The sequence below is a fragment of the Physcomitrium patens genome, chromosome 17 (genome assembly GCF_059467195.1).
Source record: "Physcomitrium patens ecotype Gransden chromosome 17, ASM5946719v1, whole genome shotgun sequence".
Classification (NCBI taxonomy): Eukaryota; Viridiplantae; Streptophyta; class Bryopsida; order Funariales; family Funariaceae; genus Physcomitrium; species Physcomitrium patens.
In genome coordinates, this window is record NC_143426.1 from 892,501 (window position 1) to 916,496 (window position 23,996).

General features: G+C 34.5%; 4 protein-coding genes across 16 annotated transcripts in view; 3 read left to right on the forward strand and 1 right to left on the reverse strand.

The window, feature by feature from the left end:
- LOC112294172 (uncharacterized) overlaps positions 1 to 6,391 on the forward strand; it is a 12,737-nt gene extending 6,346 nt beyond the window's left edge. For 2 of the 9 annotated variants that reach the window (XM_090243976.1, XM_090243978.1), the window contains exons 8-12: positions 1 to 284; positions 820 to 1,663; positions 2,064 to 2,185; positions 2,549 to 2,674; positions 2,916 to 3,384. The exon at positions 1 to 284 is cut by the window's left edge and continues 55 nt beyond it. In XM_090243976.1, coding sequence (XP_090100102.1) covers positions 1 to 284; positions 820 to 1,663; positions 2,064 to 2,185; positions 2,549 to 2,674; positions 2,916 to 3,008 — 1,469 coding nt within the window. In that variant the 3' untranslated portion in view covers positions 3,009 to 3,384. Of the gene's footprint in view, positions 285 to 819; positions 1,664 to 2,063; positions 2,186 to 2,548; positions 2,675 to 2,898; positions 3,385 to 4,202; positions 4,287 to 4,604 lie in introns of those variants that run through there. The other 7 variants (XR_012219320.2, XR_016498079.1, XR_016498078.1 and 4 more) reach the window with 7 other exon arrangements.
- Positions 5,395 to 11,532, reverse strand: LOC112294174 (cilia- and flagella-associated protein 99). 5 transcript variants are annotated; one of them, XM_090243982.1, is made up of 16 exons: positions 10,977 to 11,512; positions 10,565 to 10,699; positions 10,236 to 10,405; positions 9,953 to 10,095; positions 9,703 to 9,866; positions 8,400 to 8,517; positions 8,214 to 8,278; positions 7,984 to 8,107; positions 7,675 to 7,860; positions 7,395 to 7,472; positions 7,046 to 7,174; positions 6,756 to 6,863; positions 6,486 to 6,629; positions 6,210 to 6,350; positions 5,923 to 6,102; positions 5,395 to 5,806 (listed from the first exon to the last, which is right to left on the reverse strand). In XM_090243982.1, exons 2-16 carry the CDS (start codon positions 10,645 to 10,647, stop codon positions 5,666 to 5,668), a joined length of 1,974 nt encoding a protein of 657 aa, XP_090100108.1. In that variant the 5' UTR covers positions 10,648 to 10,699; positions 10,977 to 11,512; the 3' UTR covers positions 5,395 to 5,665. The 5 variants fall into 5 exon arrangements, with proteins under 5 accessions (XP_090100108.1, XP_024400161.1, XP_073396114.1 ...); XM_024544393.3 differs by having other exon boundaries at positions 10,565 to 10,719; positions 10,977 to 11,511; XM_073540013.2 differs by having other exon boundaries at positions 10,565 to 10,865; positions 10,977 to 11,511.
- LOC112294705 (transcription initiation factor TFIID subunit 15-like) lies at positions 10,978 to 18,225 on the forward strand. The gene is given in 10 exon segments (XM_090244001.1): positions 10,978 to 11,041; positions 13,263 to 13,482; positions 13,716 to 13,781; positions 13,930 to 13,972; positions 14,181 to 14,238; positions 14,241 to 14,595; positions 15,911 to 16,108; positions 16,336 to 16,419; positions 16,572 to 16,653; positions 16,924 to 18,225. Coding segments are annotated over 10 exon segments (1,641 nt in total). The 3' UTR covers positions 17,395 to 18,225.
- A 682-nt stretch (positions 18,226 to 18,907) lies between these two features.
- LOC112294594 (uncharacterized) lies at positions 18,908 to 21,491 on the forward strand. The gene is made up of 3 exons (XM_073540301.2): positions 18,908 to 19,819; positions 20,484 to 20,576; positions 20,831 to 21,491. The coding sequence occupies exons 1-3, from the start codon at positions 19,643 to 19,645 to the stop codon at positions 21,104 to 21,106; spliced, it is 546 nt and encodes a 181-aa protein (XP_073396402.1). The 5' UTR covers positions 18,908 to 19,642; the 3' UTR covers positions 21,107 to 21,491.
- The last annotated feature ends 2,505 nt before the right edge of the window (positions 21,492 to 23,996 follow it).

A 23,996-nucleotide genomic window follows, 5' to 3' on the forward strand; every position in this document is an offset into this window, starting at 1 on the left:
ATTTCTTTGTGATGGATAACACAAAAAGAAGAATGTTTGATTATATGAAAGATGCAATTGAATCACTTAAAGAAATGTTGATTTGCATATTTTCTTGGTGTTTGTCCACGGATGAAATACAAATGATGGAATTATCGCACAATGATTTGGAACTAAAAATACGTGAGTTCTTAACACATGGATTTACTTCATTCCAAGAAGAAAAATTAAACAAGAAGGATAAATTATTCAAATTAATAAAAGATCAATTATTTAAAACAATTGAAAATATAGTACAAACCCATGTAAGATGACAAATTAATCATTCAGTTAAAGTCCTAATTCACTAAGATTAAATCATAAAGTATTTTAAAATTTTACTAAACATTCATGACAACACCCACATTCTCTATCCCCCCCCCTTCTTTAATCATTTTTTGTAAAACTCAAAATACTTTATGTATTTAACAGATAATTATTAAAATTTAATTAATAATATTCTTTTGTTTCACTAAACTGTTAATTAACTTGAACAAAAGTAATGAAAACTATTAGATGAGGTTTTAGATTATCCATGTCCAAAATTGTTACATAGAATACACAAAATTACATTCTTGCCCATAAACATGGCAAAAATCATGATATCAGTAACATGACTTGGTGCAATTTGCATAAATTCTTCATAGTACTTTAAATGAAATGACAGTGTTACTAGAAACAAAACAATAAAACTCCTAATTTTAACTCTTCCATACAACAACAATGAGATTTATTTTTAAAAAGCAATTAGTTAAAATTCACATTGAAGAATAAAATTTCAAAAAAACTATAATCTTGCAGGAATGGAAAGAAGTTTTGGAAGTTGTACAATTGACAAATGCTCAAGAGAAAATGCCAAATGAACTTAAAAAAAGTCAAGTTGAGCAGCAAATGTTGTCTAAAGATGAATGTGCAAGGCTGGTCACCGAAAATTTAATCCCAGAATTTGTAAAACAAATGAAATGTGCCAACCACGAACTTTTACTGCAAATGCTTCAAACAGTACAAATTGAAGAAGTTGATTCCAAGGGTGTTTTGTTCGAAAGTTTACTTAAAAAGTTTGAGCTTGCAAACCCAATTGTCAAAAACCCAAACCTTGTAACTGAAGTGCTTTCAAGTCTACAGAATGGGATGGACAATCTGGCAGAAGTTTGTATGCACAAATGCAAACAAAAAACCCTAAAAGGAAAAAATAGCACCAAACACATCTTTTTAGGGCTAATGAATTATTTGCATTTGCCTCATTTATTGCAAAAATGTGAACCATGGAAACCCAATACCACCAAGATTTACATGAACGAAACTAATCACAATGATCATAAAGAAGAAGCCAAGTATATGAAAACTTCCCACAATTGGTTGCATTCTCAATGTGCACAAAACATCAAAGAAGGGTTCCATAGCGGGTTTCGAGAAGAAGAAGAGCCTTTAAGAATGGAAAGGAATGATTTTGTCATTGAAGGAGAACAACTTCAACATGATGTGGGAAAAATCAAAAGGACCCAAGATGCATTGCAAAACGTGGCTCTTGTTGCGATTCATCCTAATTTAGAGCTACCCAAAAAATCCATCAAACTTTGTCTTTGCATTGGGTGTTGTTTGCAACAAAGCAAAGACAAAGAGAGTTGTGTCAATCACTTGGAAGGTGCTTTACTTTTTAATATTAAAAATAAGTATAATGAATTTTTCAATCGAATAAAAAAGGAATCTAATCTTATTGGATATTATGAACTAGAATTTTTGAGTGTATGAATATAGTATAATTTGTCATCCTATAGATTCTAAATACTTGTGAAAAGAAATTTTACAGTCACCTTTAATCAGTATATTCAAGTAAATTCAATTAGTTTATTGAATTAATTTTTTTAACTTTTGTTTTTTTACATATTTTGAATATTTAAGATTAAATCAATCAGTCAATTATGTAAAAGTATAATCAAACAGAAAAGTCCAGAGTTTCTTATAAAACATGACTATTCATTTGATAATTTCATGGTTAATCTTTTGTTTGATAAATTAAATGATGCCATTCATACGAAAAATAGACATTATTGAATATGGGAGAAAAGAATCTAATATAAAACACATGAAGTCAAACAAATGTAGATTGAAACAATGGAATTGTTATATGACCTTATTTAAACCAAAATCTAAAGACAAACATGTGGTACTAAAATGCTACAAATTTATAATAAACACAGAGAAATATATATATATATATATATATATATAGATAGATAGAGAGAGAGAGAGAGAGAGAGAGAGAGAGAAATCAAGTGATTGAATTCTACAAAAATATGTAATAAAAATCTGCATACTTTTAAAAGTGTAAAAAAAATATCCAAAAATACATGTTCATTATGTTTCATATGCACAAGATTTAATTCACTTTTATCTTTGAAATTTTAAATTATACAACATAACTTCCAATATCAAAAAGAGTCAATACAATGAAATGATATCTTCACATGAGTTTGTAGTTAACATTTACAACGAATTATTCATTCATACGTTTTGAAAATTAATGCAGAAAAGTGTTTGTAAAACGAAGTTCCCCCTCTTCCACAAAGAACTTAAGAAATCAAAAGCTCCCAACTCAATGAAAATATCAATTGGTGAAGATAATATTTTACATATGCACAGTGAATGGCAAAAAGTAATCTCACACTGTAAAACTTTAATTCAGTCGTAAAAAAACAAAAATAAAAATAATAATAATAAAAAAAAAATCTTAAATTCTTTCTGTTTTGAATATAATAATGTAATAATATATATATATAGTATATATATATATATATATATATAGTATATATATATAGTAGAACTTAACTTAGATCAGTAATAAGCTCGTGTAAATTTAAATAATTTTAGCATAAAAAGTGTTTGAGATGCTCTAGGAACCAGTGGTGCAAAATAAGCAAATACAAAAAATAATTGCTATACTCAAGGAAGAGAAATTAAGCTCCAAAAATTTGAATCAAGAGAAATAAAGTAATAAACTTGCTATGGTTATTTCTTCAAAAGGCACAAAATATAAGTCAAGTTATGGATCGTCAAAACATGACCACAAATTCAAATCTGAGCTATTGAATTTGTATTTTTATGTGTGTTTGTGTGTATATATATATATATATATATATATATATGTTCTATTTTTGTAAGACAATATCTACTATTAAATGATATGTGTCATATAAATAATCAAGTACACACACTTATATTTTCCAAAAGTGGATGATTTCCTCAGATATATAATTCTCTCAACACTTAATTTGCAAATGACCATTTGACTTGAAATGTTATACACAATTTGTTATTAAAAAAATTAAGATCTTAAAATTACTCATTTATTTCTTATTGGGAAAACTTAATAAAACATTTGCATTGATTATTTACAACTCAAATGAATGTATGAAAAATTTACATATGTTTTGACACATAATAAAATATCATTTAAAAGTTACTCTTAAAAAAACTTGGAATATTCAATTACAATATTCTAGATGAAAGTATCTTTGAAATGAAATTACCAACAAATAACACATTCTTTTAAAGTAATGTAATCCAAATTTTTTGTGGCATAATATTTTTGAAAATAGTAATAAAGAAGAAAAAATTAAAACATACACAAAAATAACAACTCATGTCATATTTAGTAATCATATTTTTATAATCAATTAAGAGTGGTTCAACATGATTCATGTAATTCATAATGTAGAACCATAAGTTTCATAGATTAATTTTAATAACGTGTTTTGTAGAATGATAACGACCTATATAAATATTACTTTGCAAAAGTGTTCTAAACAATGACATTACAAAACCAATCCAAGTTTCGTTATTCAAGTCTTTGTTGATATTTTTTTACATGGCATTGGCAACTCAAAATAACTCCTTATTTCATTTGGTTTTCTCCTTGAATCAGGGTGTATATATATATATATATATATATATGAAGATATACAAATACATATATAGTCAAAACATCTAAATATATGCATTATTATAAAGAACCAATTGTGTTAAATGTAAAATTTTAATGAAATTAGATACTTGTTTTGTTCAATTTAATGAGCAACAAAGAGTAAGTTATTGATTGTAACTATTTTTGAACATTATAGATTATCTACTAATTTTAAAAGTAAAAATTAATTTCTTCTTGCCACAATTTCAACCCTCTACAGGATGTAAAAATATACAACTCTTTCAATAGAACTCATTGATTGGCTAGTTTTCCTGTTCAGAAGAAACTCCATTTTCAAGAGAAGGTGGGTCTTTCTAGAATCTTCAAAATATATTAACAAATGTAACTGATTTGTTGTATGTGAGTATTTTCAGTTTTATAACCTTTTCATTTCATTATTAGACTGTATGGTTGTGGAAGGACCCTGTATTCAAATGGAAAGTTACATACTTTATCTTTAAACAAATTTATCACACCTAATTCAAGTGCAATTAGGAATATACACACCAAATGTATTAATTAGAAAATATATACATTAACTAAATTTTTTGGTAACCAAATAGTATATTGGAGCTAATAAAAATTATTTGTGAGATGGACATCTTTGTTTGATGTAATGTAGTTTGGACACACAACACAAAGCCTCAATACGAAAGATACTTTTGGAGTCCTTGTAAAGAGATCATTTAAACAATCTCAAGATATTTTTGATATTTATAGAAATTTCTCAAATTTATTCAAAGTTTATTACAAGCTTGGAAAGGTTAAATTTATATTTAATCCGTATCAATCAACATGCTTACAACCAAAACAAAGAAAGCATTGATTCTTTGAATCTTTTGATATTCTTAGAGTATTTTCTTTTAAGAAAATTTAAATCTTCTCGAATTTAGATTATGCTAAAACAATTTCCATGAAAGAGTGAACTTTTCAGCTATAAATTAGTAAAATAAAGATTTTAATTTTTCAATAAAAAATCAGACCAAAAAATATGCATTAAAAAATTATTATTTTTTAAATTGGAGGCTAAGCAAGCAAATTGATTTTTTTTAGCATGATTTAATTGATTTAATAGAAAATGTGTATCCATAGAACATGAAATGATAAAAATGACTTGTGCCAAGTATAAAGAGATTAGTGAATCTTAAACCAATATTCTACTTTAATTATGTAGATAATCGTCACACAATATGTCAAACTGTAAATAAACAACAGCCCACAAATAATTCAAAAAGAAGTTTATCACATCACACAAAACTTTTAATAGTTTGATTAAATGATATGTATATTTTAGATACATTCAACACCTTTTTCTTACTTTCTACTGCAACCTATAAGTTAAGAATTTATTAAAAATAATTTTATTAAAAAAGAAAAGTTGACAGAAACTGCAACCACTAATCAACATGATATAAGTGTAATAATTCATGTATGTATATATTTATATTTATATACATTAGAATTTGTGCATTCGAAGTGGTAATTGAAACCCACAAAAACAAAAACAACAAGAGATGAAAACCAGTTGGAGAGATTGTCCACCTTCTCATGAAATTCTAGCTTTAGTTATCGCAAATGCACACGGGAACGAAGCCCCAATAATCCATGGGTAATTAGGGTTTGAGGAAGATGGCCATGGCGGAGCAGTTGGAGTTTGGAGTTTGGAGTTGTTGTTGTTGTTAGTTACATGCCGAGTTGGTTGGCAACGTCGATCGAGGGCTGCTCTTTGCGGCGCTCGTGAGCTTTCCTGCTCAGATACTGTGCTCGAGTCACTTGCCGCATGTGCGACACCATTCGTGCGGTAGCGTGCAGCTTTTGGCGCTTCTGTTCAGCAGCGGAAGCGGCAGGACGATGAGGGATAGATAAGGAGAAGACGAAGATGAAGGAGAAGAAGAAGCAGAAGCACAACTACGGATACTGCGAGGAGTGATGTTGCTCACGGTGGCGAGTTTGTCTTGGACATCACGGTGCTTGCGCTGCTGGTCTTGGAGGCGCTGCAGCTTGGCGAGGCGTAGGCGGTGGCGCAGCTCCGCAATCGACATCTCTGACAATGTCCCGTGGCCTCCCGTGGAATCGATGTCGAACTTGGGAATTTGATAGCATGATTCCTTCTCCAAAAACTGCTTTGCCAAACCCACCGTTGTAATAATATGAACCATGACAATACCGACGGCAAAAAGTTTAACAGCATCGCATGTGGGCGACTTTGATAAGAAAGGAAGCGTACGTGGAGCTGTCGAACAAGCTCTTGTTTGCATTGGTACTCCCGAGCACGTTGTAGGGCGGCTACCGCAAGTCTATCCTCTGATTCCGCGTTTAGTTTTTTAACCATATTTTTCTTCTCATTGAAAATCACGTTTCTCTTCACCTACACAGTCGGAATAATACTCATGCTTATTCTCTTCTCATTGGTGAAACCCTAAACCTCTTGGAAGTTGGAATCAGTGATCACCGCATGGATTGTATGGCGCAGTTTTGGAAGTCATTTTAGAAGCTGCTGCACCTTGTTAACCTTCTCCTCCTCCTTGATCAAGTGATGCCTGAATCTGTTGGCAAAGCGGATGTTCTTCAGCAGCATTGCATGCTCATGGTGGATCCTCTTCTTCTCTTCCTTGGTGACACTCGCGGCCGCCCAATTCATGCACAGCTACCCGCCCACAGACACACATACACACACAAGCACCACAAAGCCAGTGCTTTTCTCATTCCAACCACACCCACATACACACATAAATATAGTGTAAGGATTTAGGTTAGCATATTTGACACTCACATGCTTCTTTTTGGAGTCTCGGGCCGCTTGATCAGAGGCTATCACGGTGGCCTTCTTAAACTCAACATCCATGCAGTGTTCGATCTCTTGTTGGATTCGCATTTCATTCTACACAGCTACATCAAGGCCCAGCTGTTGTTAGCCAGTTTGTGATCAGGGTTGGTTGTCTTCACATAGCATGGACATGAGATGTGTCTCTTCTTCTACTACTACTTGAAGGTTGCTGCTGTTTATTATTTATTATTTTTCTAAAGCCGGGAGTGCCACGGAGGATGGTTTTGATTCCTCACTTCGTATGCTTTCATGTGGGAATCGTCTCGGAGCTCCCTCTCCAGATTTTGCAGTTTCTGCTTGTCCGAGTCGATTATTTTCTGAAATCTTGAGTGTTCTCGTAGCAAAGCAGCCGTGGTTAACTTGACCTGAACCATTGAAGAAGGAAACGACGTGGGGTCCGTGAATTCTTTTCTCGGCAGATCAATGCATAGGTTAGTACACCATAGCTCCGTTGCTATCGGCCGAACAGTTTGAGTTACAACTTGGACCATGACTTGAAAATCATGAAAACGAGTTTTGAAACACATGTGCATCATTCTGAAAGCTAGCCAGGTGGTGGAAGGAACTAGGCTTGGGGTACATGACCTCAATCTCCGGCATACTTGGAACTGGTCCTGATTTGGGAACAATGTACTCACATTCCTTGGCCCTCTTCGTCTCAACCTGAACCGACACAAGATTGTGTGAGCTATCACCCATCTCTCCCACAAGTATGACATGTTATCATGTCAGAGGTGTAATGCGAGGATATTTATGCAGGATTTCACGTGTTGTTTAACTTGCTCAACCCATCAGGAAGTCATGGCACACAGAATCATACAGTTCAAGAGTTTGAAGGGGGCTGGAGGGTTCACGAAACACCCACCTCTTCCCGAACAGTTTCAAGGTTTGTGGGCCTCTCCAGAGTTCGTAAGCGGAAGGGTTGATACCTGGGGTCCGAGTACTTCTCCCTCAGCAATGTCCGATTAAGCTTAAATACCTGAGACACACGTTTCATCTCTAACGTGCGGCCTTTGTCCCAGACTGGAGCCGGCTTTGCTCTGTATATGAACTGCGGGAGCCATAAAAAAACGAGGGTCACCGTCTCTTACCAACTACCACGAGCAGCACTGAAGATGAACTACAAACATGAATTCCTAGACAAGCATCGGTTTCAAAAGATGGGCCGACTCACAGGCTCCGGTTCAACTTCCACAGGATGCGTGTAATTGCTGACAGAGAGATTGAAAGGAATGACTGTCGTCGGAGGAGGAATGTAACGCAGATCCTCATCTGGTTCATACACAGCCTCCGCTAACCTTCAGCATGGTAAAGCAAAAACCCCGTCAGCAGTGCACAAACACTTCATACACACTCAAGCATTGTGAGCTACATATGAGCATTGCAGGGCAACGATTCACGTACGTTTCGGCATAAGCTTGAGCTTCTTGGTGGAACAGCCGCAGGCCTCGAAGAAGATCGTTGACAAACTGCATTCACCCTCACGCAGACAGACAGATGTACAGACATGCAAATAGTTTAAATGGTATTTAGTGTGAGGCATTTGCTAGATTGATGAGCTTCACACACATGGAGAGATCAGACACTGACCACGCCATCGTAAAGCTTGAGCCAGTCTTCTTTGGAGTAAGAAATTATGAGCTCTTCCAGGAACAGTGCTTGTATGAAAGGCAGGACCTTCACTGGGACTTGGCTGGAACAAAGCCGCCTGCCACACACAGATTTCACAGATTTGCATTGTTAAATTGGACATAGAATGTGATATTGATGGAAAGCCTGGTATTACCCACATACTAACTGTTTAACAAAAAAAAACACACCACAAGTCTAAGACAGTCAGAACGATGATAATAGCAATAAAAATGATAATAATAATAATAATAATAAAAAAAAATAATGGTATTCAGCAATTTGTTATATTCATGAGATGTTTAAGAAATTGGATGTTCAGAAGTAAAAAATCTATATATTATGGCTGATTTCCTCTTTTTTATTTCGTTATATTCTTTAGTTCAACGTTGGAGGTTTGAGATGCAAAAGATTGCAATGTAGTCCAGGAGTTAGGATATAAGTAGAGATTTTCTGTTTCCAGGTCATAAATGTATTTAGTATTGTGAACCTATGTTCGTTCCTAAATGTGCTTTTAGATTTTTGAGTGGTTAAAATACTAATTTGGTTGTTTGAAATTAATAATAATTGCAAATATTAGTATTATAAAGCAAGAGTTTATAATATCCTATACGTTTGTTATTAAATAGTAATAGGCATATATTCATTTCACATGTATCATGAAAGAAAAAACATATATAGATAGATATTGATGAAGACTCAACACAACTTTTTACCCATAAACATCTATTATAAATGATACCATGATGATCTGAAATTCATGAGTGAGCACATTCTTAATAATACAATTGCATTAAAGGTATATCTATTGTATCTTCACACAGTTAACATTCGATAAACCGATATTTTGTTTTTGAACGATGATTTATCCCAAACTTGTAAAAGTTTATGCCATACCAGTACTTACAAAAATGTGTATGAAAATAAATTTGCCCAATCTGTAAATTTGTAAATCAACGAAGATTCACAATGCCGAAGTTTACAGCGTGTAATATCTACAGCAATGGCACAATTCATATACCAGAACAACAAACATTCATATATAATGAACATCGCATGATTCACACAATGTGGTAAAACGCAATTGGCAGCTACGAAAGCAGATTCAACAGCATTTGTGCGTCTGGCAAGGACTCGATTACACGACCTGGTGATATTGAATAATTGTAGTAGAAGTACGTTCCTAAAAATGCATGTTTTTTACAGAGCATAATGTGGTGTGAGGTTGTGGATTCAGAGCAGGGTGAGAGTGTGGGTTTCTCACCGAAACTCACTCCACTTGAGCTCATCCAGGCGGAACACCGCCAGATACGTCAAGGCCTTGTACAGAAGCGCATCCTCGGCGCTCAATGAGGTCGCCCTCACGGCGCAGAAATGCTTCAGAAACGCGTTGATTAGCCTCTGGTACCTGCAGTACCCAAACAGAACCTGCACACTCATGCATCAGCCAAGCATTAAAGGAACGGACTGGATGGACCCCACAAATGATAGCGAAGAAAGAAAGAGGAAGTCACCTGCTTGACGAGAACAATGTCGTAGGGGTGGACCACGTTGTAGAGAGGCAGGAACACATCGGCATACGCGTCGGGAGTTTCTCCAGGCGCAGCCCGCTTCTCGTAGCTGCCGATTATCTTCTTGCAGGCTTCGATAAGCTCACCTGCACGGATGGTGCAGTCAGTACACGGAGCAGGCATGCATTTCATGCATGTAATCAGTCGAACGGCACATGGGGTGTCAGCCAGTTTCTGTTGCGCAGCGGAACGGAGAACGAGAAAACGAGGGGGGTGGTGACCCTACCCGGGGAGAAGCTGCGCGCTTGCCCTCGCCAGGCTTTGGCTCGGACGGCTGCGTCGTTAGAGGCGCAGTGGCCGCACGGGGAAACTTTAATGGTGCTCTTCCGCCAATCTGCTGGTCCCGGTTCCTTGAGCGTGGTTTTCCTGTGTCGTAGCCTGGAGGTTGGAGCATACCTGCAGCAGGTTTCCCCAACGAAGCCAAATCTTACCTCGATTCAATCCCTGGTTCGTGGTGTTCCGATGGGTAGGAAAATGGAAACACACCGATTGATCGAAAACTGCAGAAATGTGAAGAATTAGCAACAATGCGCGGCAGTTACGAAACACGCCCACCTTCCTATCTCTTGGACAACATCTGCCGCCACAGGCAAGTGGTGAGAGCACAACTCATGCCCTCCGTGCCTAGACTTCCCCATTGTTCTCCGCCGGTGTTGTGCGTCACCGATCCTCCTTCAACCTCCGCTGCTGCTGCAACGCCTCCTCGTCGCCTTAGGGTTCAGAAACACGCCATTCTTTCATTTACATTTTTTTTTTCATATATATATATGAAACAATAACAGTATATATATATATATATATATATATGTATACTGCTAGTGTTATTGTTATTTTGACTCCTCGCCTGCAGATTTAGCTGCAATGCGTTGAAACCCACATGCTCAGAAACACGCGATGGACTTGCTGCTGCTCATCTATGCAATCATTTCCCTCTTTTGCATGATCTCAAACCCTAATTCAGATTTACCATGGCGTGGAGTCTTCGGCGTCATTACTGTGGTCTCACTTTGTTGTTGATTGAGGTCACAGTTGGTAAGATTTTTTCTTTCTCATTTAATTTTTTCCTTTTATCTGTTTTTCTTATTAGGATAAAGTGCATAAAGGTGTACTTTTGATAGGGTTTCCTTGATTGTTTGAGATATCAATTTGTCTCATGTTATCGTTGCGAATGTGGAGTTAAGGTTTTTCAGGCAAAAGAAACCCCCTCATTTAGTTGGCATTGGGAAACAAAGTCTTTGCAAGCAAGCTATATAGAAGTAGCACTTGAAAACCATTGCATAGTTCCATTTGGCAATGAGGAGATGTAGATGGTGAGTTCCTATCAAAATATCTAAACTAAGGTTACTTCTTGGTTCAAAGAAAAAGAATTATTTTGTTAACAATAATGATCAAATAAACGAAGTTTTGCTAATGCCCTTCTCAAAAAACACAATTTAGCAAAGAGTAATTAGAGTAAAAGTCGTCTCTAAGCTTTTAAATGGTTACTTTATTATAGTAATATTTTTAACTTCATAAAATACAACCTTGTTAATAATTATATGTTTTGTAGTTTTATAGGTTTTACATCTAAATCACATTAAGTAATTCTGATTTTATCACAATTATATCTTTATTTCAAATTACAATATATAATTACAATATATAATTACAATATAATCAGTCTTTATTGTTTCTAACTCTTAAAATTTGAATTAAATGCTCAAATATATATATATATATATATATATATATAATCTTTAAATTCTTTCAAGTATTATATAAAAAACCAAAAAAAAATTTAGTAAATAGAAGCTATAAGTAAGTATTAGACACATTAAATATATATACATATAGTAAACAATTGAAACCTAATTTTGGTAAGAAGCTCATTAAAATAATATTACATGATTATATGGCATTCAAATAAAATGTAAAATTATATTCCAAAAAACATTTGAATGGATAAAACATGTAAAGAATATACTTTTAGTAATAGTTTGTTTGGAGGTGTAAGTATTAGACACATTAATACATTAAAATAATAGTTTTTAATTTTTAATTTTTAATAAAGTCTCTTGCATATTGTCTTGGAAAGTGGTCATAAAAGGCCTTGAAGAGATGTTGTAGCCACAATCGAAGGTATGTTTCCAAAAAGAATTAATGACTTTAAAATTACACTTTACACCAAAATTCAAAGTATATACATCCTACATATAAGAACTAGCTATGGCAAAGACAATGCATGTTAATTAATATTCCAAGCACCACAATGGTTTATCCATCCTTGACGTTGTGAAATCATTTGTGATGCAAGTGTAAAGAGGAAGTGAAATATTTTTTGGAGTTTTTTTGTTGAAAAAAAGAAAAAAAAAAGAAAAAAGGAAACAAATGAAAAGAAAGAAAGAAGCTTGAATGTGCTTTATAAATGTGTGAAGATTTATCTTGACACAAAATTATCTTGCATATTGGCATAAATCTCTCACTAGAATAAAATCATTAAAATGTTACTTTATAAAACATTTGGAATTTTATTGTTCCATGAATGCAAGAATAAGAATAAAGGAACCAAAAAATCTTGGCAAACATGCAATTAGTATCCCTTTATATTTACTATTTAATCTATCTATTTTTAGAATATTTCTAAAACTAACTTATAGATAGATGTGATTAAAAAATGTAACAACTTTGAAAACAAAGTTTATAAAATTAGGTGAGTTTTATTTTTTCTTTGACAATAGATAATCAAAATATTAATCTCCAAATATTTGAGATAATTATGATTGTATACATATACATATTTTGCTAAATTTAAACTTTAATAGTATTATTTTATACTACTACTAATAATATATTATTTTTATTATTAGTATTATTAGGTTAACATTTTTTGATTCATTTAATTTAATTTTATTTATCTTTTTTTCCAATCTATAGAAATCCTTTTATTTTAAAATTTTATATTTTTATTACATTGAATTCGTAATAGAGGTGTTTTTTAAATCATTTGAATGCATGCACCAAAAAAGCTGGGCCTTGGTTAGACATACAATTTTTTTAAATTGAAATAATCAGTTTACTCATATTGTCACGATTTACTAATCTCCAATGTACGTTTAAAGCAAACATGCCAAGCACAAATTCTTCTAAACCCAAATTGAATGAAACAACAAGAACAATAAATCACGTAGATTAAAATAGTGGAAACGATTCCAAATCACCCTCGTTAAAAGCAGGGGCGAATCGTCATGTTAAAAGTGTTACTTACTAACACAAGACGATGCGGGTGTGAAAAGGGAAAATCACGGCTACGTAAGCCAGGGAGCTTCGGTTTCCAGACCTAGTGCCGAACGTGAGAACAACCAGCAACTGGGAGTAGCCGGTGAGAGACCAGTTCATCGCATCTCCGATGCGGGGGAGAAGGGAGGGTCTCTACTTTCTTTTCCTTCGGGAGGGAGGGCGAGGGCATCTCCGACGACGATGAGTCGCCGACTGCTGTTCTGGCCTTGAATTCGCCCTTCCGGTCTGAAGTGAAGGCGCGTCACGTTGTTGCGTTAGGGTTAGGGGGGAGCTTCTCTGTGCCGTGTTTCTACCAGCTTCATCGCCTCCGCAACCAGGTTCATCACACCACTCTTCCCGCGATTCTTTACTTTTTTTCTTTTTAATTTTCGCTTTTTTGTTTCCGACTCGTTTCGCTTGCATCTCGCCGTGCGAATGAATTTTTTGGTAGGTGTTCAATTAGTGTCAACCGACGACGGGAGGTGTTGGTGGTGCTGCGCGTGGTTTTAGTCTGCCGGTGTGTGCTGCGCAAATGCTGCTTAGATAGTTATATATATGTATATATATATATATATATATATATATATATGGATAGGTGTATAATTTGTTGTATTCAATCTGCTTCGTATATTGTCCAACTATGAAGTGACTACCGTGACGAGCAGATTTGTGGTTTTCATGGAGTTTGTATCGGTGGACTTAGGGCCTGTGTGAAGTGTATGATTGCCTATGTTTGTTGTCTAAAGCATGGCTGCTGAATGTGAGGTTTTCTCGTATTGAGGATTGTGTTGACGTTTACTCTCTGTTTTGAAATTCTTTTTTTTAAAAAAAATGTTTATTAGCACTGTGGCGAATTGTTTTTTTTGTTGTTTCTGATTCTTTATTTTTCCGCCCTTGTCTGTTTCTATCTTTTTAGAAAGATTACTCTACTGTCTCACCTGGGATTTGGGGTAACTTTACCAAGGTCATCAACGAGTTCAAGGTGATGCTATCGTTGCGTACGAGAGATCGCGAGCTGCAACGTCTGCCATAAGTTGGTTCAGCAACACGGAGTTCATGATGGCCGAGATCAAGAACGACTCCCAGCCGCTGAGTTTTGAAATCCCCCCTCCATCGATTTCCGCTTCCTTTCGAGGTGCAACTGAAATTGAAGATGACTCAGTTTTGCCGCGAGATAGCGAGGGAGAGAACGTTGAAGGACCTGGAGGGGGAGATTATGAAGGAGGTGGAGGTGGTGGAAGTTATCCAGGCGCAGCGGGAGGTCGAGGGCGGGGTCATGCAGAAGCCAAGCCATGGCAACAAGAAGGAGATTGGCCTTGCCCAAATCCAAGGTTTGTATCAATTTTGCACACCACTGCTAGTACTTTAGAATTTTTGTATCATTAACGGTTTGAAACTTTTGTCTCGTTGGCGTCGGATCCCACATTAGTGTAGATCCTTGGTGCAGAAATAATCTATGCATGTATCGAATCCGCATTCAACCGTGTATAACAACGGATGAAGAGTTCTCGTGAACTTGATAGGGACCCATCATACTCTCTTCAAAGTGTACTCTTGAAACCTCATAGAGTCTTGGTGCTTTGTTTTGGAAATGATAAAAAACGAACTATGATCCTTACCGGACGAACAGTAGTTTCAACGGAACCGTTCGAAGAAGTCATTCGATTTCCTCTTCGTAAGCACTGCGTGTTTCTTGCTTGAGCGTCCCTTAAACATGTTGCCCTTCTTTATGATCTACATAAGAACTTTATGACATGTTTCAGAAATGCACATATTGGATATTGTACTTGTATGATGTTTTTTACAATCCTCTTCCTTAATCCTATTATCTGAACCAGGACGCCATACAAGTTAGTAGCAGCTACAGGATGTAATAGTTGGCCCAATCGAAAGCGCATTGTAACCGTGGCGATCTTGTTTATGCCTCTTCCTTGTAATCTATATGGTCTTGTTCCGCTGGAAACCCCCGATGTTTAAACAATGGCAATCATTAGCATGATGGGAGTGATGGTTTTATTAAGTAAATAATATCATTTTTTTAAAATACATTTATCTTAAACTGACGCATGCCGTTTAGGCTGGATCTCACCCACGGGATTAGCCAAATGTTGTCAGATCACTCTAATAGTCTGTTTTAGTGTCGTACATCTAGATCTAAATGCAGTTTTTCTTTTTTCTTTTTTGCAAACATTCAGTATGTTGTTTGAGCTCACGTTAGAAATCGACTGGCAATTTATTGTGTTGCTTATTGCTTCAGAATAGCTGGTTTCTGAGAGTTTCTTTCTGCGCTGGAAGTAATCTGGGAAGGAATGCTACTGGTTGTGGTATGGTAGTTGCTTTAACTGCTGGATGTTCTGAATTGTGAACCCCACTCGTGTATTTTGGTTACCTCTTTGCTGGAAGACTTTTCCAGTGAACATTACTTTAGGAAAATTTGATGTATCTATTCATACAATTTTAATACTTCTAGTGTTTCCTTGATGAACAGAGGTGAAGGGGTATACCCTATAGTCTGCACGAACCTACAATGTGTGGATCTGGTAATCTAACTCTTTACGAGTATGACTGTCATGGAATAACCATGACGTCTATTGATTGTGCCAAGTATTTCTAATTCCCGATCTAAATGTTAATGACTGTGTGCAGCTGTTCCAACATCAATTTTTCATTTCGGGGCATTTGCAATCGCTGCAGTACTGCTCGTCCAGCAGGAAATATGGCAGCTTTTGGAGGAGGTCCGGGGGGTGGTCGAGGACGAGGTCGAGGTCCTGGTGACGCTGGGAGAGGAAGAGGATCCGGTGGTCCACCAAGTCTTTTTGGTCCAAGTGATTGGAATTGTCCAATGTTAGTTTTCTATGCACTTGCTGCTATTAAACTGATTCAATATCCAGTTTAAAGATGCCAGTTACTTGCATTTAGTCAGCGTGGAGGATCTATTCTTGTTCCCTCCAGCTGGATGCTTGTTTTGCTGTTCACGTCTTCAAAGGCATTCTCTTGTGTTGAAGGATTTTCTAGATCCGCATAGTTTAAGGGATCCGCCAAGTTTTCCTTATTTTTTATGGTTCATGCAGGTGTGGCAACATAAATTGGGCAAAGCGCACAAAATGTAACATCTGCAACACTGCCAAACCTGGTTTCAATGAAGGCGGTGCCAGGTGTTTTGTCTTGATGTGCTGCATCTTATATCTCGTCAAATTCAGTAGGTTTGTAATTTCAAGCTTCGGAAAACTTCACTATTATGGTGAAATCTTGTCCTGACATAATGGCCCTTTCTTGCTATTTTCCTCTTTCTGTTTTTGCTACACAGAGAGGGCCGTGCAGGAGGATACAAAGAATTTGATGAGGCTGAGATTGAGGAAACAAAACGCAGGCGACGGGAGATGGAAGAGGTTGTTTTTTGACCTTACTTTCAAAGTGATATTAAATTAATTGTCGGGATGTTTGTCGAAACAGTGGCAGGATGCTGCTTGTTCTCTGCCATACTTTCCTCTGATTAGTCCATTAACGCTGCGTTTATTTGACTTCATTTTTTATCTTAACAGAGGAATTTCCTTCATAAATGTACTTTATCAGTCTGGGATGTATGCATTGGTTTTGGGTTGGAGGATTGATTCTTGAGGGTTTCCTCATGATCTTAAGACACTTAGTTTTACATCCAGGACGACGGAGAGATGTACGATGAATTTGGCAATCTTAAGAAGAAGTTTCGCTCGAAGGCCAAAGTAGGTGACTCGCAGGTTGGATCAGGTTTGACAACTGGTGGGATGGGTAAGGCTGGTTGGGACATGGAAGAATTAGGCGTGGTGGAGGTCTCGAGGGAGAGGAGCAAAGACCGCAATAGTTCCTGGTCCGACCGTGATCTATCTGATCGGGGAGGAAGGGATTATAATCAGAACGTCGAGAGTGGTCGAAGTAGATCACGAAGCCGTGAAGTTGGAAGAGGGTCAGCGCGCGGGCGTGCTGTGGATGAGTGGGATACTAGAGAGAGAGACAGACCTTCGGATCGGTTTCGGGGTGAACTAGCTATTAAGGATCATGACAGATCATATCATGAGTCAGGGAAGGACAAGTTTGGCGAGGAGCTGCGTGGCCGAAAGCGATTAAGAGAGCGTGATAGGTTCTTAGATTAACTTTCATGGGTATGATAATAGTACAATTGGTGAGTCCATTCTGCCCATCCATGACGCTAACTGAGGACTGATCTGGAGAGACTATGTTCATGAAGAAACTGGCTCATATTTCACACCGAATAAGCTTTTGCTTACTGAAGTTTGGAACAACTGGAAGTGCCGAATCAGATTTTTGGGTGAACAGGGAGTTACGTATTTTAAAGCCTAGTGATAACTACGAATCAAGTTTTTGTAGAAGCAACCACTATGGCCATCAGTCTGGAAAATATCCCTGAAATCACTGGAATGCAGCCAACTGATTAGCCAATTTTGAATAGCTGTTGAGATCTGCACAATTTAAGAGGAAATCCAACATTTCTCAACCTGTGGCGAGGTTCCTGACTACTTTTCTACAGTGATTATGATCGATTCTAATTATGCGCATCCCGGTCGACTGAGTCAATGGAACAGTTACAGCTTGAAGCTCTGGAAACAGTGACCCAAAAGTTCGTGAGACGATGTAAGACGTGTAAGACGTGTAAGAGGATGTTCTTTAGCCAGAAAAAGAGAATTACATTCTGTTCGTGACGGTCTTCATGAGGATATTAATACAACCCATTGGCTGTGTACATGTGAGCTTGGTGTTAGGGTGTGTTCTAAAAAATATATCTTTCTATACTGTATTCTACCGTGCAAACCACATCCCTGTTTCTACATGTTCATGCTTTTAGTGCTTATGGTATGCATTAAAAAGCTTTTTGCTGCAATGGGGATGTTGATAGTATATAATACTTCTATGTTTAGTATCTGGAGTTCCGTTAATTTGAATAAAAATGCGAGTGTTTCAATGTATATGATATGTATTCACGTTCATTTATTTATTTTTAATTTTGATTCTACATAAAAAGTACTTAACTGCATAAAAACGGTTTCACCCGTATGTGTTTTACATTTGGTTTATCTGTTTTTCATAAAAAAGGACTAAATTGGAACATTTTCTTTCATTAATTGAATTATTTTTTAATCTTCTTGTCGCCTTACTGCACTTAACGATTCAGAGTTTTCTCCCATTTATGATTCTCTCAATTTAACTAATTACTTTCTTAGATTATCATAACCATCATTATCATTGTTTTTTTTTGAATGCTCTGATCTCAATAGATGTTTACAAATCATGCCTTGTAAATCTTAAGAAAAATGTACAGTATGAAATTAACTATCTTTACAAAATTGCCTGAGAATCATATTGTTTTTAGGATCTCATTCTGTGAAACCATACGATGCGACGATAAAACGTAACTCATTAATGTTTTATGCGCTGATAAAATGTGCAAGTCTTATCCCCGTTCTCTTTTAATTACATTCTATGAAATCTTGCAAATTTACCTAGAAACCCCGGTGGCCAGTCACGACCTGAGCGCGCCAGCTGGCGAGAGACGTTGCCATGCTGTCCTCGCCTTGCTGGCGAGTTGATTCCAGCGTGGCAAACCTTTCGTACGTGAGTACCGGACCTGTGGGCTTGGATCCAAGCCATCCTGGGACTCCAATCCTAAATGTCGAACCTTATGGAGGCCAAAAGTCCCAATCGTTCATGATTCGGAGTTCTTGTTTTTTCGTTTAACCAAAAAGATTGTGATAACTTTGTTGACGTGGCACTATGTCATTCATCACTTTTGTAATTTTTTTATAATATGAAGTGAAAATACATTCTTGTTTTTAGAATGTGTTATTCTGGAACAGTGATTTTATATTAACTTCAAAGGGCAGTATTCTTAAAAGCGAAGTTGTCGTATTATATAGGATTCATGGAGTGGTATATTCTTTTAGTTTTCTTACATATTGCTACTGTGACCAACTCGCACACCTCTTCAATGTGTATCTTTTCAAATATTACGACTTTGAGATTAGGGTTGTAAACAATGTGTTTTTTTAATTGTTAATTTATGACTAAAGAAGCAAATGTTTTTGAAAAGATAGTCGCCTAAAATTGTTTTTTTTTTATTAAAGCAACGAATTTAGTACATACTCTGATTTATTTCTATTTTTTTTACAAAATGTATATTATAAGAATTTGAAAAAACTATGCATAAATATATATATATATATATATTTCTTAAAGTTCCTTGAAAGTATTTTTTAAAGCCCAAACAAGGTCATCTTTGAAGGAAATAATTAGTAGGATCACACCCCTACATCCAATTATCTTCTAAAAATACCAAGCAGAATCAAAATATTAAAATAAGTTAAAAATTTATCTTCACAACAAATCATGAAGATTCATAGCAATTCAGGTGAAAAAAAGAAGAATGTGAAAGAAGATGCAAAGAAAAATGATGTTCGGAGTGTTGTGGGTAAACCTAGTGATTCTAAAACTCCCAAAAACTCATTGACCGCAGCTGAATTAAAAAAAAAGGAAAATGCTGAAATTCTATTGAAATTGTCCATGGTAATATCAGAATCATACTCACAATTATGTTGAATGTGTGTCATTTGATTGCAACTTTCTCCCTAAAATCATACATTAGACTTAAGTACTTGTCTCGAATGATTTGAACTTTTTCAATATGAAAATTGCAAAATCTCAGCAATCATGTATGACCTAGGTAAGATGTAATCAGTAGGGCACGAATAAACTTATTAGGAAATTAAAAAAAGATTGGATTTATTTTTTATTACTTAATCTTTTAGGAGTAAAAAAAATTTCAGTAGGTTAATGAAGGAGTTCAATGAATGCACTTCGAGTCATGCTACTTGAGTAATCGCAGTGATAAAAGATTATTCAAGTAGAATGGCTTTTAAATCGCAAATGATACATAGTTGTATGGCATGTAATATTGATGATCTTGTATATTAATCAGATGAACCTAACATAATTTTAAAAACATTAAATTTTCAGCTAAAAAAATAAGAATATCTTCTGAATGCAAAAATGAAGACGTAGTCTCATAAACGTTTCCTTAGAATAGCATATTATTCAAAAAGAATTTATACGTCTTTATTGTAGAATGGATTTAGACAGGAGAGAACTTTTCTCGTTTCATATTTTGTGATTTTTTTTGAATAATTGATTTTACTCTTGTATTTATGAAGAATTTGTGCGAGAATTGCAGAACCTGTGGAGAAGAATAAACGCTGGATATATAATTCTTAGAAACCCAGGGAATAGTCACTACATCGACTCATTCCAATGGCTCGTAGAATTGGTAATCAAATCCTAAAAACCTTCTTCCATTAGCTACACAAAAATCGATAAGTCAACATCGTAAGACAAGTGAAGGATATTCGGAGTTCATAACCTGTACGCACTGCATACACTTCCGACAGAAGTCTACTCATTAAAATTAAAAACTAAAAGTAAGAAGACCACGAACGAAAACAGTGCAGCATGATCTGTCATCACGTTTTTTAGAAAAAGAAATATGAAAATAAGAGAGGAGAGGGATGTGGCACACCGTAGATGGAGCCAGCAAACAGAGCGTTCGCGCACAAAAGAGACAAGTACGTGGAGTTTGGAGAAGCTCTGGCGAGAGCCAAGGTAGCGTGGCCGAAGCCGCCGAGGCCTCCGCCGGTGTTCGTCCCCGCGAAGGAGAAAGCTCGTCGCAAGGCCGAGCTGCGAGCAGCCCGAGCGGCGCAACAACTGAAGGCGGCCATCAAGCAGCAGCAGGAAAAGCAGCACCAGAGCAGCGCTCCTCGTGCTCAGACTCAACCCCGTCCTCCCCCCGCCCCCGCCTAACCCCCATCGCCATCGTCACCAAGCCCTCAACCCCACGCCCGCCCCCGGTCGTGAACCTCCGATGGGAGCGAACGTTCCCCTGGTTCCCATGTCGTTGTGCATTTTGAATTTGCGCGCCGTTGTTACTGGAATGTGACATGGGAATAAAACTATGTTGGGATGGAATATTCCGTTTTGCTTTATCTTTTTCGTTAACTTTTTAAAAGAGTTATAGATTGTTTTTTATATTTTATTCGTTTTATTTTTCCTTTTATATTCAAACTTCTTCCCTAATACCTGGTTTGTCACATGAGAATCTACGAGTGAGACTATTTTTTTATGTTTATACCAAACAATCTTGAAAATAAAAGAAAGTCCAAAAGACTCTACCACAAGTTGAAAGAGATTTGATTGTTTAAAATTGTTTGTCGAAATTCAATACAATTGTTTTAATAGATTTGACACACATACCCTAACAATGCTTGGATTCTATTTATAATGTTTATCTTCATGTCTTCATTCATATTATTTTTTTATTAAATGCTATTTTTATATTTAACTTTAAATAATATAAAACACTATTTATATTTTCTACATTTTGATGTGATTAAGCAATAAGTATTTCTTTATATAACTATAGTTCTATATAAAAATTTAAACATAATTAATAGATGAATTATCTCAAATAAAAATTATCATGTTAGAGATTTTTTCATGTTGCCAAAAATGTATATAATGTTTTTGATCTAATGTTTAAACAAAATCAGATAAAAATAATTTTAAATGCATCTAAGAATAAATATATTAAATCTGTCTATTTTCCTTAAAATTCATGGGTATCTCATTAAAGAATAAAATCAAGTGAAGCATTGATAATTATATATATATATATATATATATATATTTGTGACTAAGATTAAAAAGAGAAAATTGGTGAAATCTTTTGTTTTAGGTATTTGTCTAAATATATACAATTGTAATATATTTTTTATGTAAATATATTAGTAGATAATAATTGAGACTATTAACACCAATATTTGGCAAGTATTATGGTATGATTTTACTTTATAAGCTTTAAAAAAGTGCTTTAACTTACTCAATTCATACCTTTAAAATAACAAAAGATGATTGAAAGAGTTCTAAATAAAAAAAATATGTACATCTTTTAAAAAAAATCTGGGTATTTAAGATAACAATTTTAAATTAAGCATTCTTTTTTGAGCAACTTTCTTTAAAAAACTCTATAGGAACATGCTTCCATTAAATTGTCTTTAAAAGCATATACATAGAAACTAATATATTTTACAGTCTTAGACAACCATTCAATCTAATTGTTATATGTATATATATATATATATATATATATATATATAATCATTCAAAAGATACACAATATTTTTAATATTTTTTCTCATATTTTTAAAGAAAATATTTCAAAATACATATGTATATATATATATATATATATATATATATTCATTCATATATACATGAAAGACTTAGAAAACATTTGTTACAAGATTTTTAAATTTTTTTATGATAACTGATAATATACCAAGTTACTACAAGTTTAATTAATAAGCCTTTGATTGTATGTTCAAGTTAGATGGTGGAATATTTGAAGCAATTCCAAATTATTTTTCATTTTAATCTTAGCTTATAAATCATCTCAAATTTAAACCAATTTATATAGTTACTTAGTTATTTTTGCTTGAATTTTTTCGGTTTTTATTTTTTATTTAATATTCTTTATTCTTGCTACAATGGCTAAAATTATTTTGTGAAGAGTTAGCTTGGATGATATTTATTTTTGCTAGAAAAAAAAATTATTATGTTTTATACTTCTAATTTTATTTTAAATTTATTAATACTTTTATTAGAACATTAGTTGGTTTCTATATGGTTTGAAGTTTAAATTTTTACTATTTATTTTCACAAATGTCATTGTTGAAATATATCAATGAGATTTTAAAAATTAGAATCCAATGTACATATATTATTTAAGTTGATGTATTGTAATATTTTAATTATTCATAAACTTTTTTTTTGGTTTATTAGGTATTTTTAGACAATTTATTAAAATTATAAAATCATCCTACTTGATGAAAATAATCATTTTTAAGAATTATAAATGAAAGACAATCAGTTAATATTTGATATTTTTGTAGGGAATAAATTCTTTTGGTTATAGAATAAATTATAAGGTATTATCAACACATAAATTTAAAGCTATGAAAAAAAATTAAAGAATAAATTTAAATTTAGAAGCATGTTAAATAGACCCAAGTTTTTACTAAATCAATCTATCCATCCTAACCATCATGAAAAAAGAAAAAAAAGGAAAAAAAATGACTCTATATTCATTTTTATACTATTGGATTTGCAACCAATAAAGACCAACGACATTCTTCATCAAGGTTGAGTCTATTTAGTGAAAGCATGGATATATTTAACATTATCCTAAATTTATCACATTGTTGTAAAACTAACAAAAATTATTATATTAATTTTTTTTATTCAAATTAATTCCAATGAGTGCAACTTATATTGCTTGATTTGCTTGATTTGAATAGATATGTAACTGAACTTCATTAAGTCAGACTTGTTTGTTTGATTCTAAAAACTTTGATTGTGTTTTATCAATAAAAAAGAAAACAAAAAAAAACAAACATAAACAAGGATTTGATATGGCAATATATATATAAATATGTCATTTCAAAAATAGTTCGGTAAAAAAATCCATTTTTGCTGTGTAAAGTCGCTGATATACTAAACCTTTATTTTACTACTATTTAAGCCAGTTACTAATTAAATCAATGAAATTTGAAATTATGCAACACCGTCCATTGAACCTTCACTATACGTTTCTTCCATGTGTATATGAAGCTTTCTATCAGTCTTTGGACTAGGG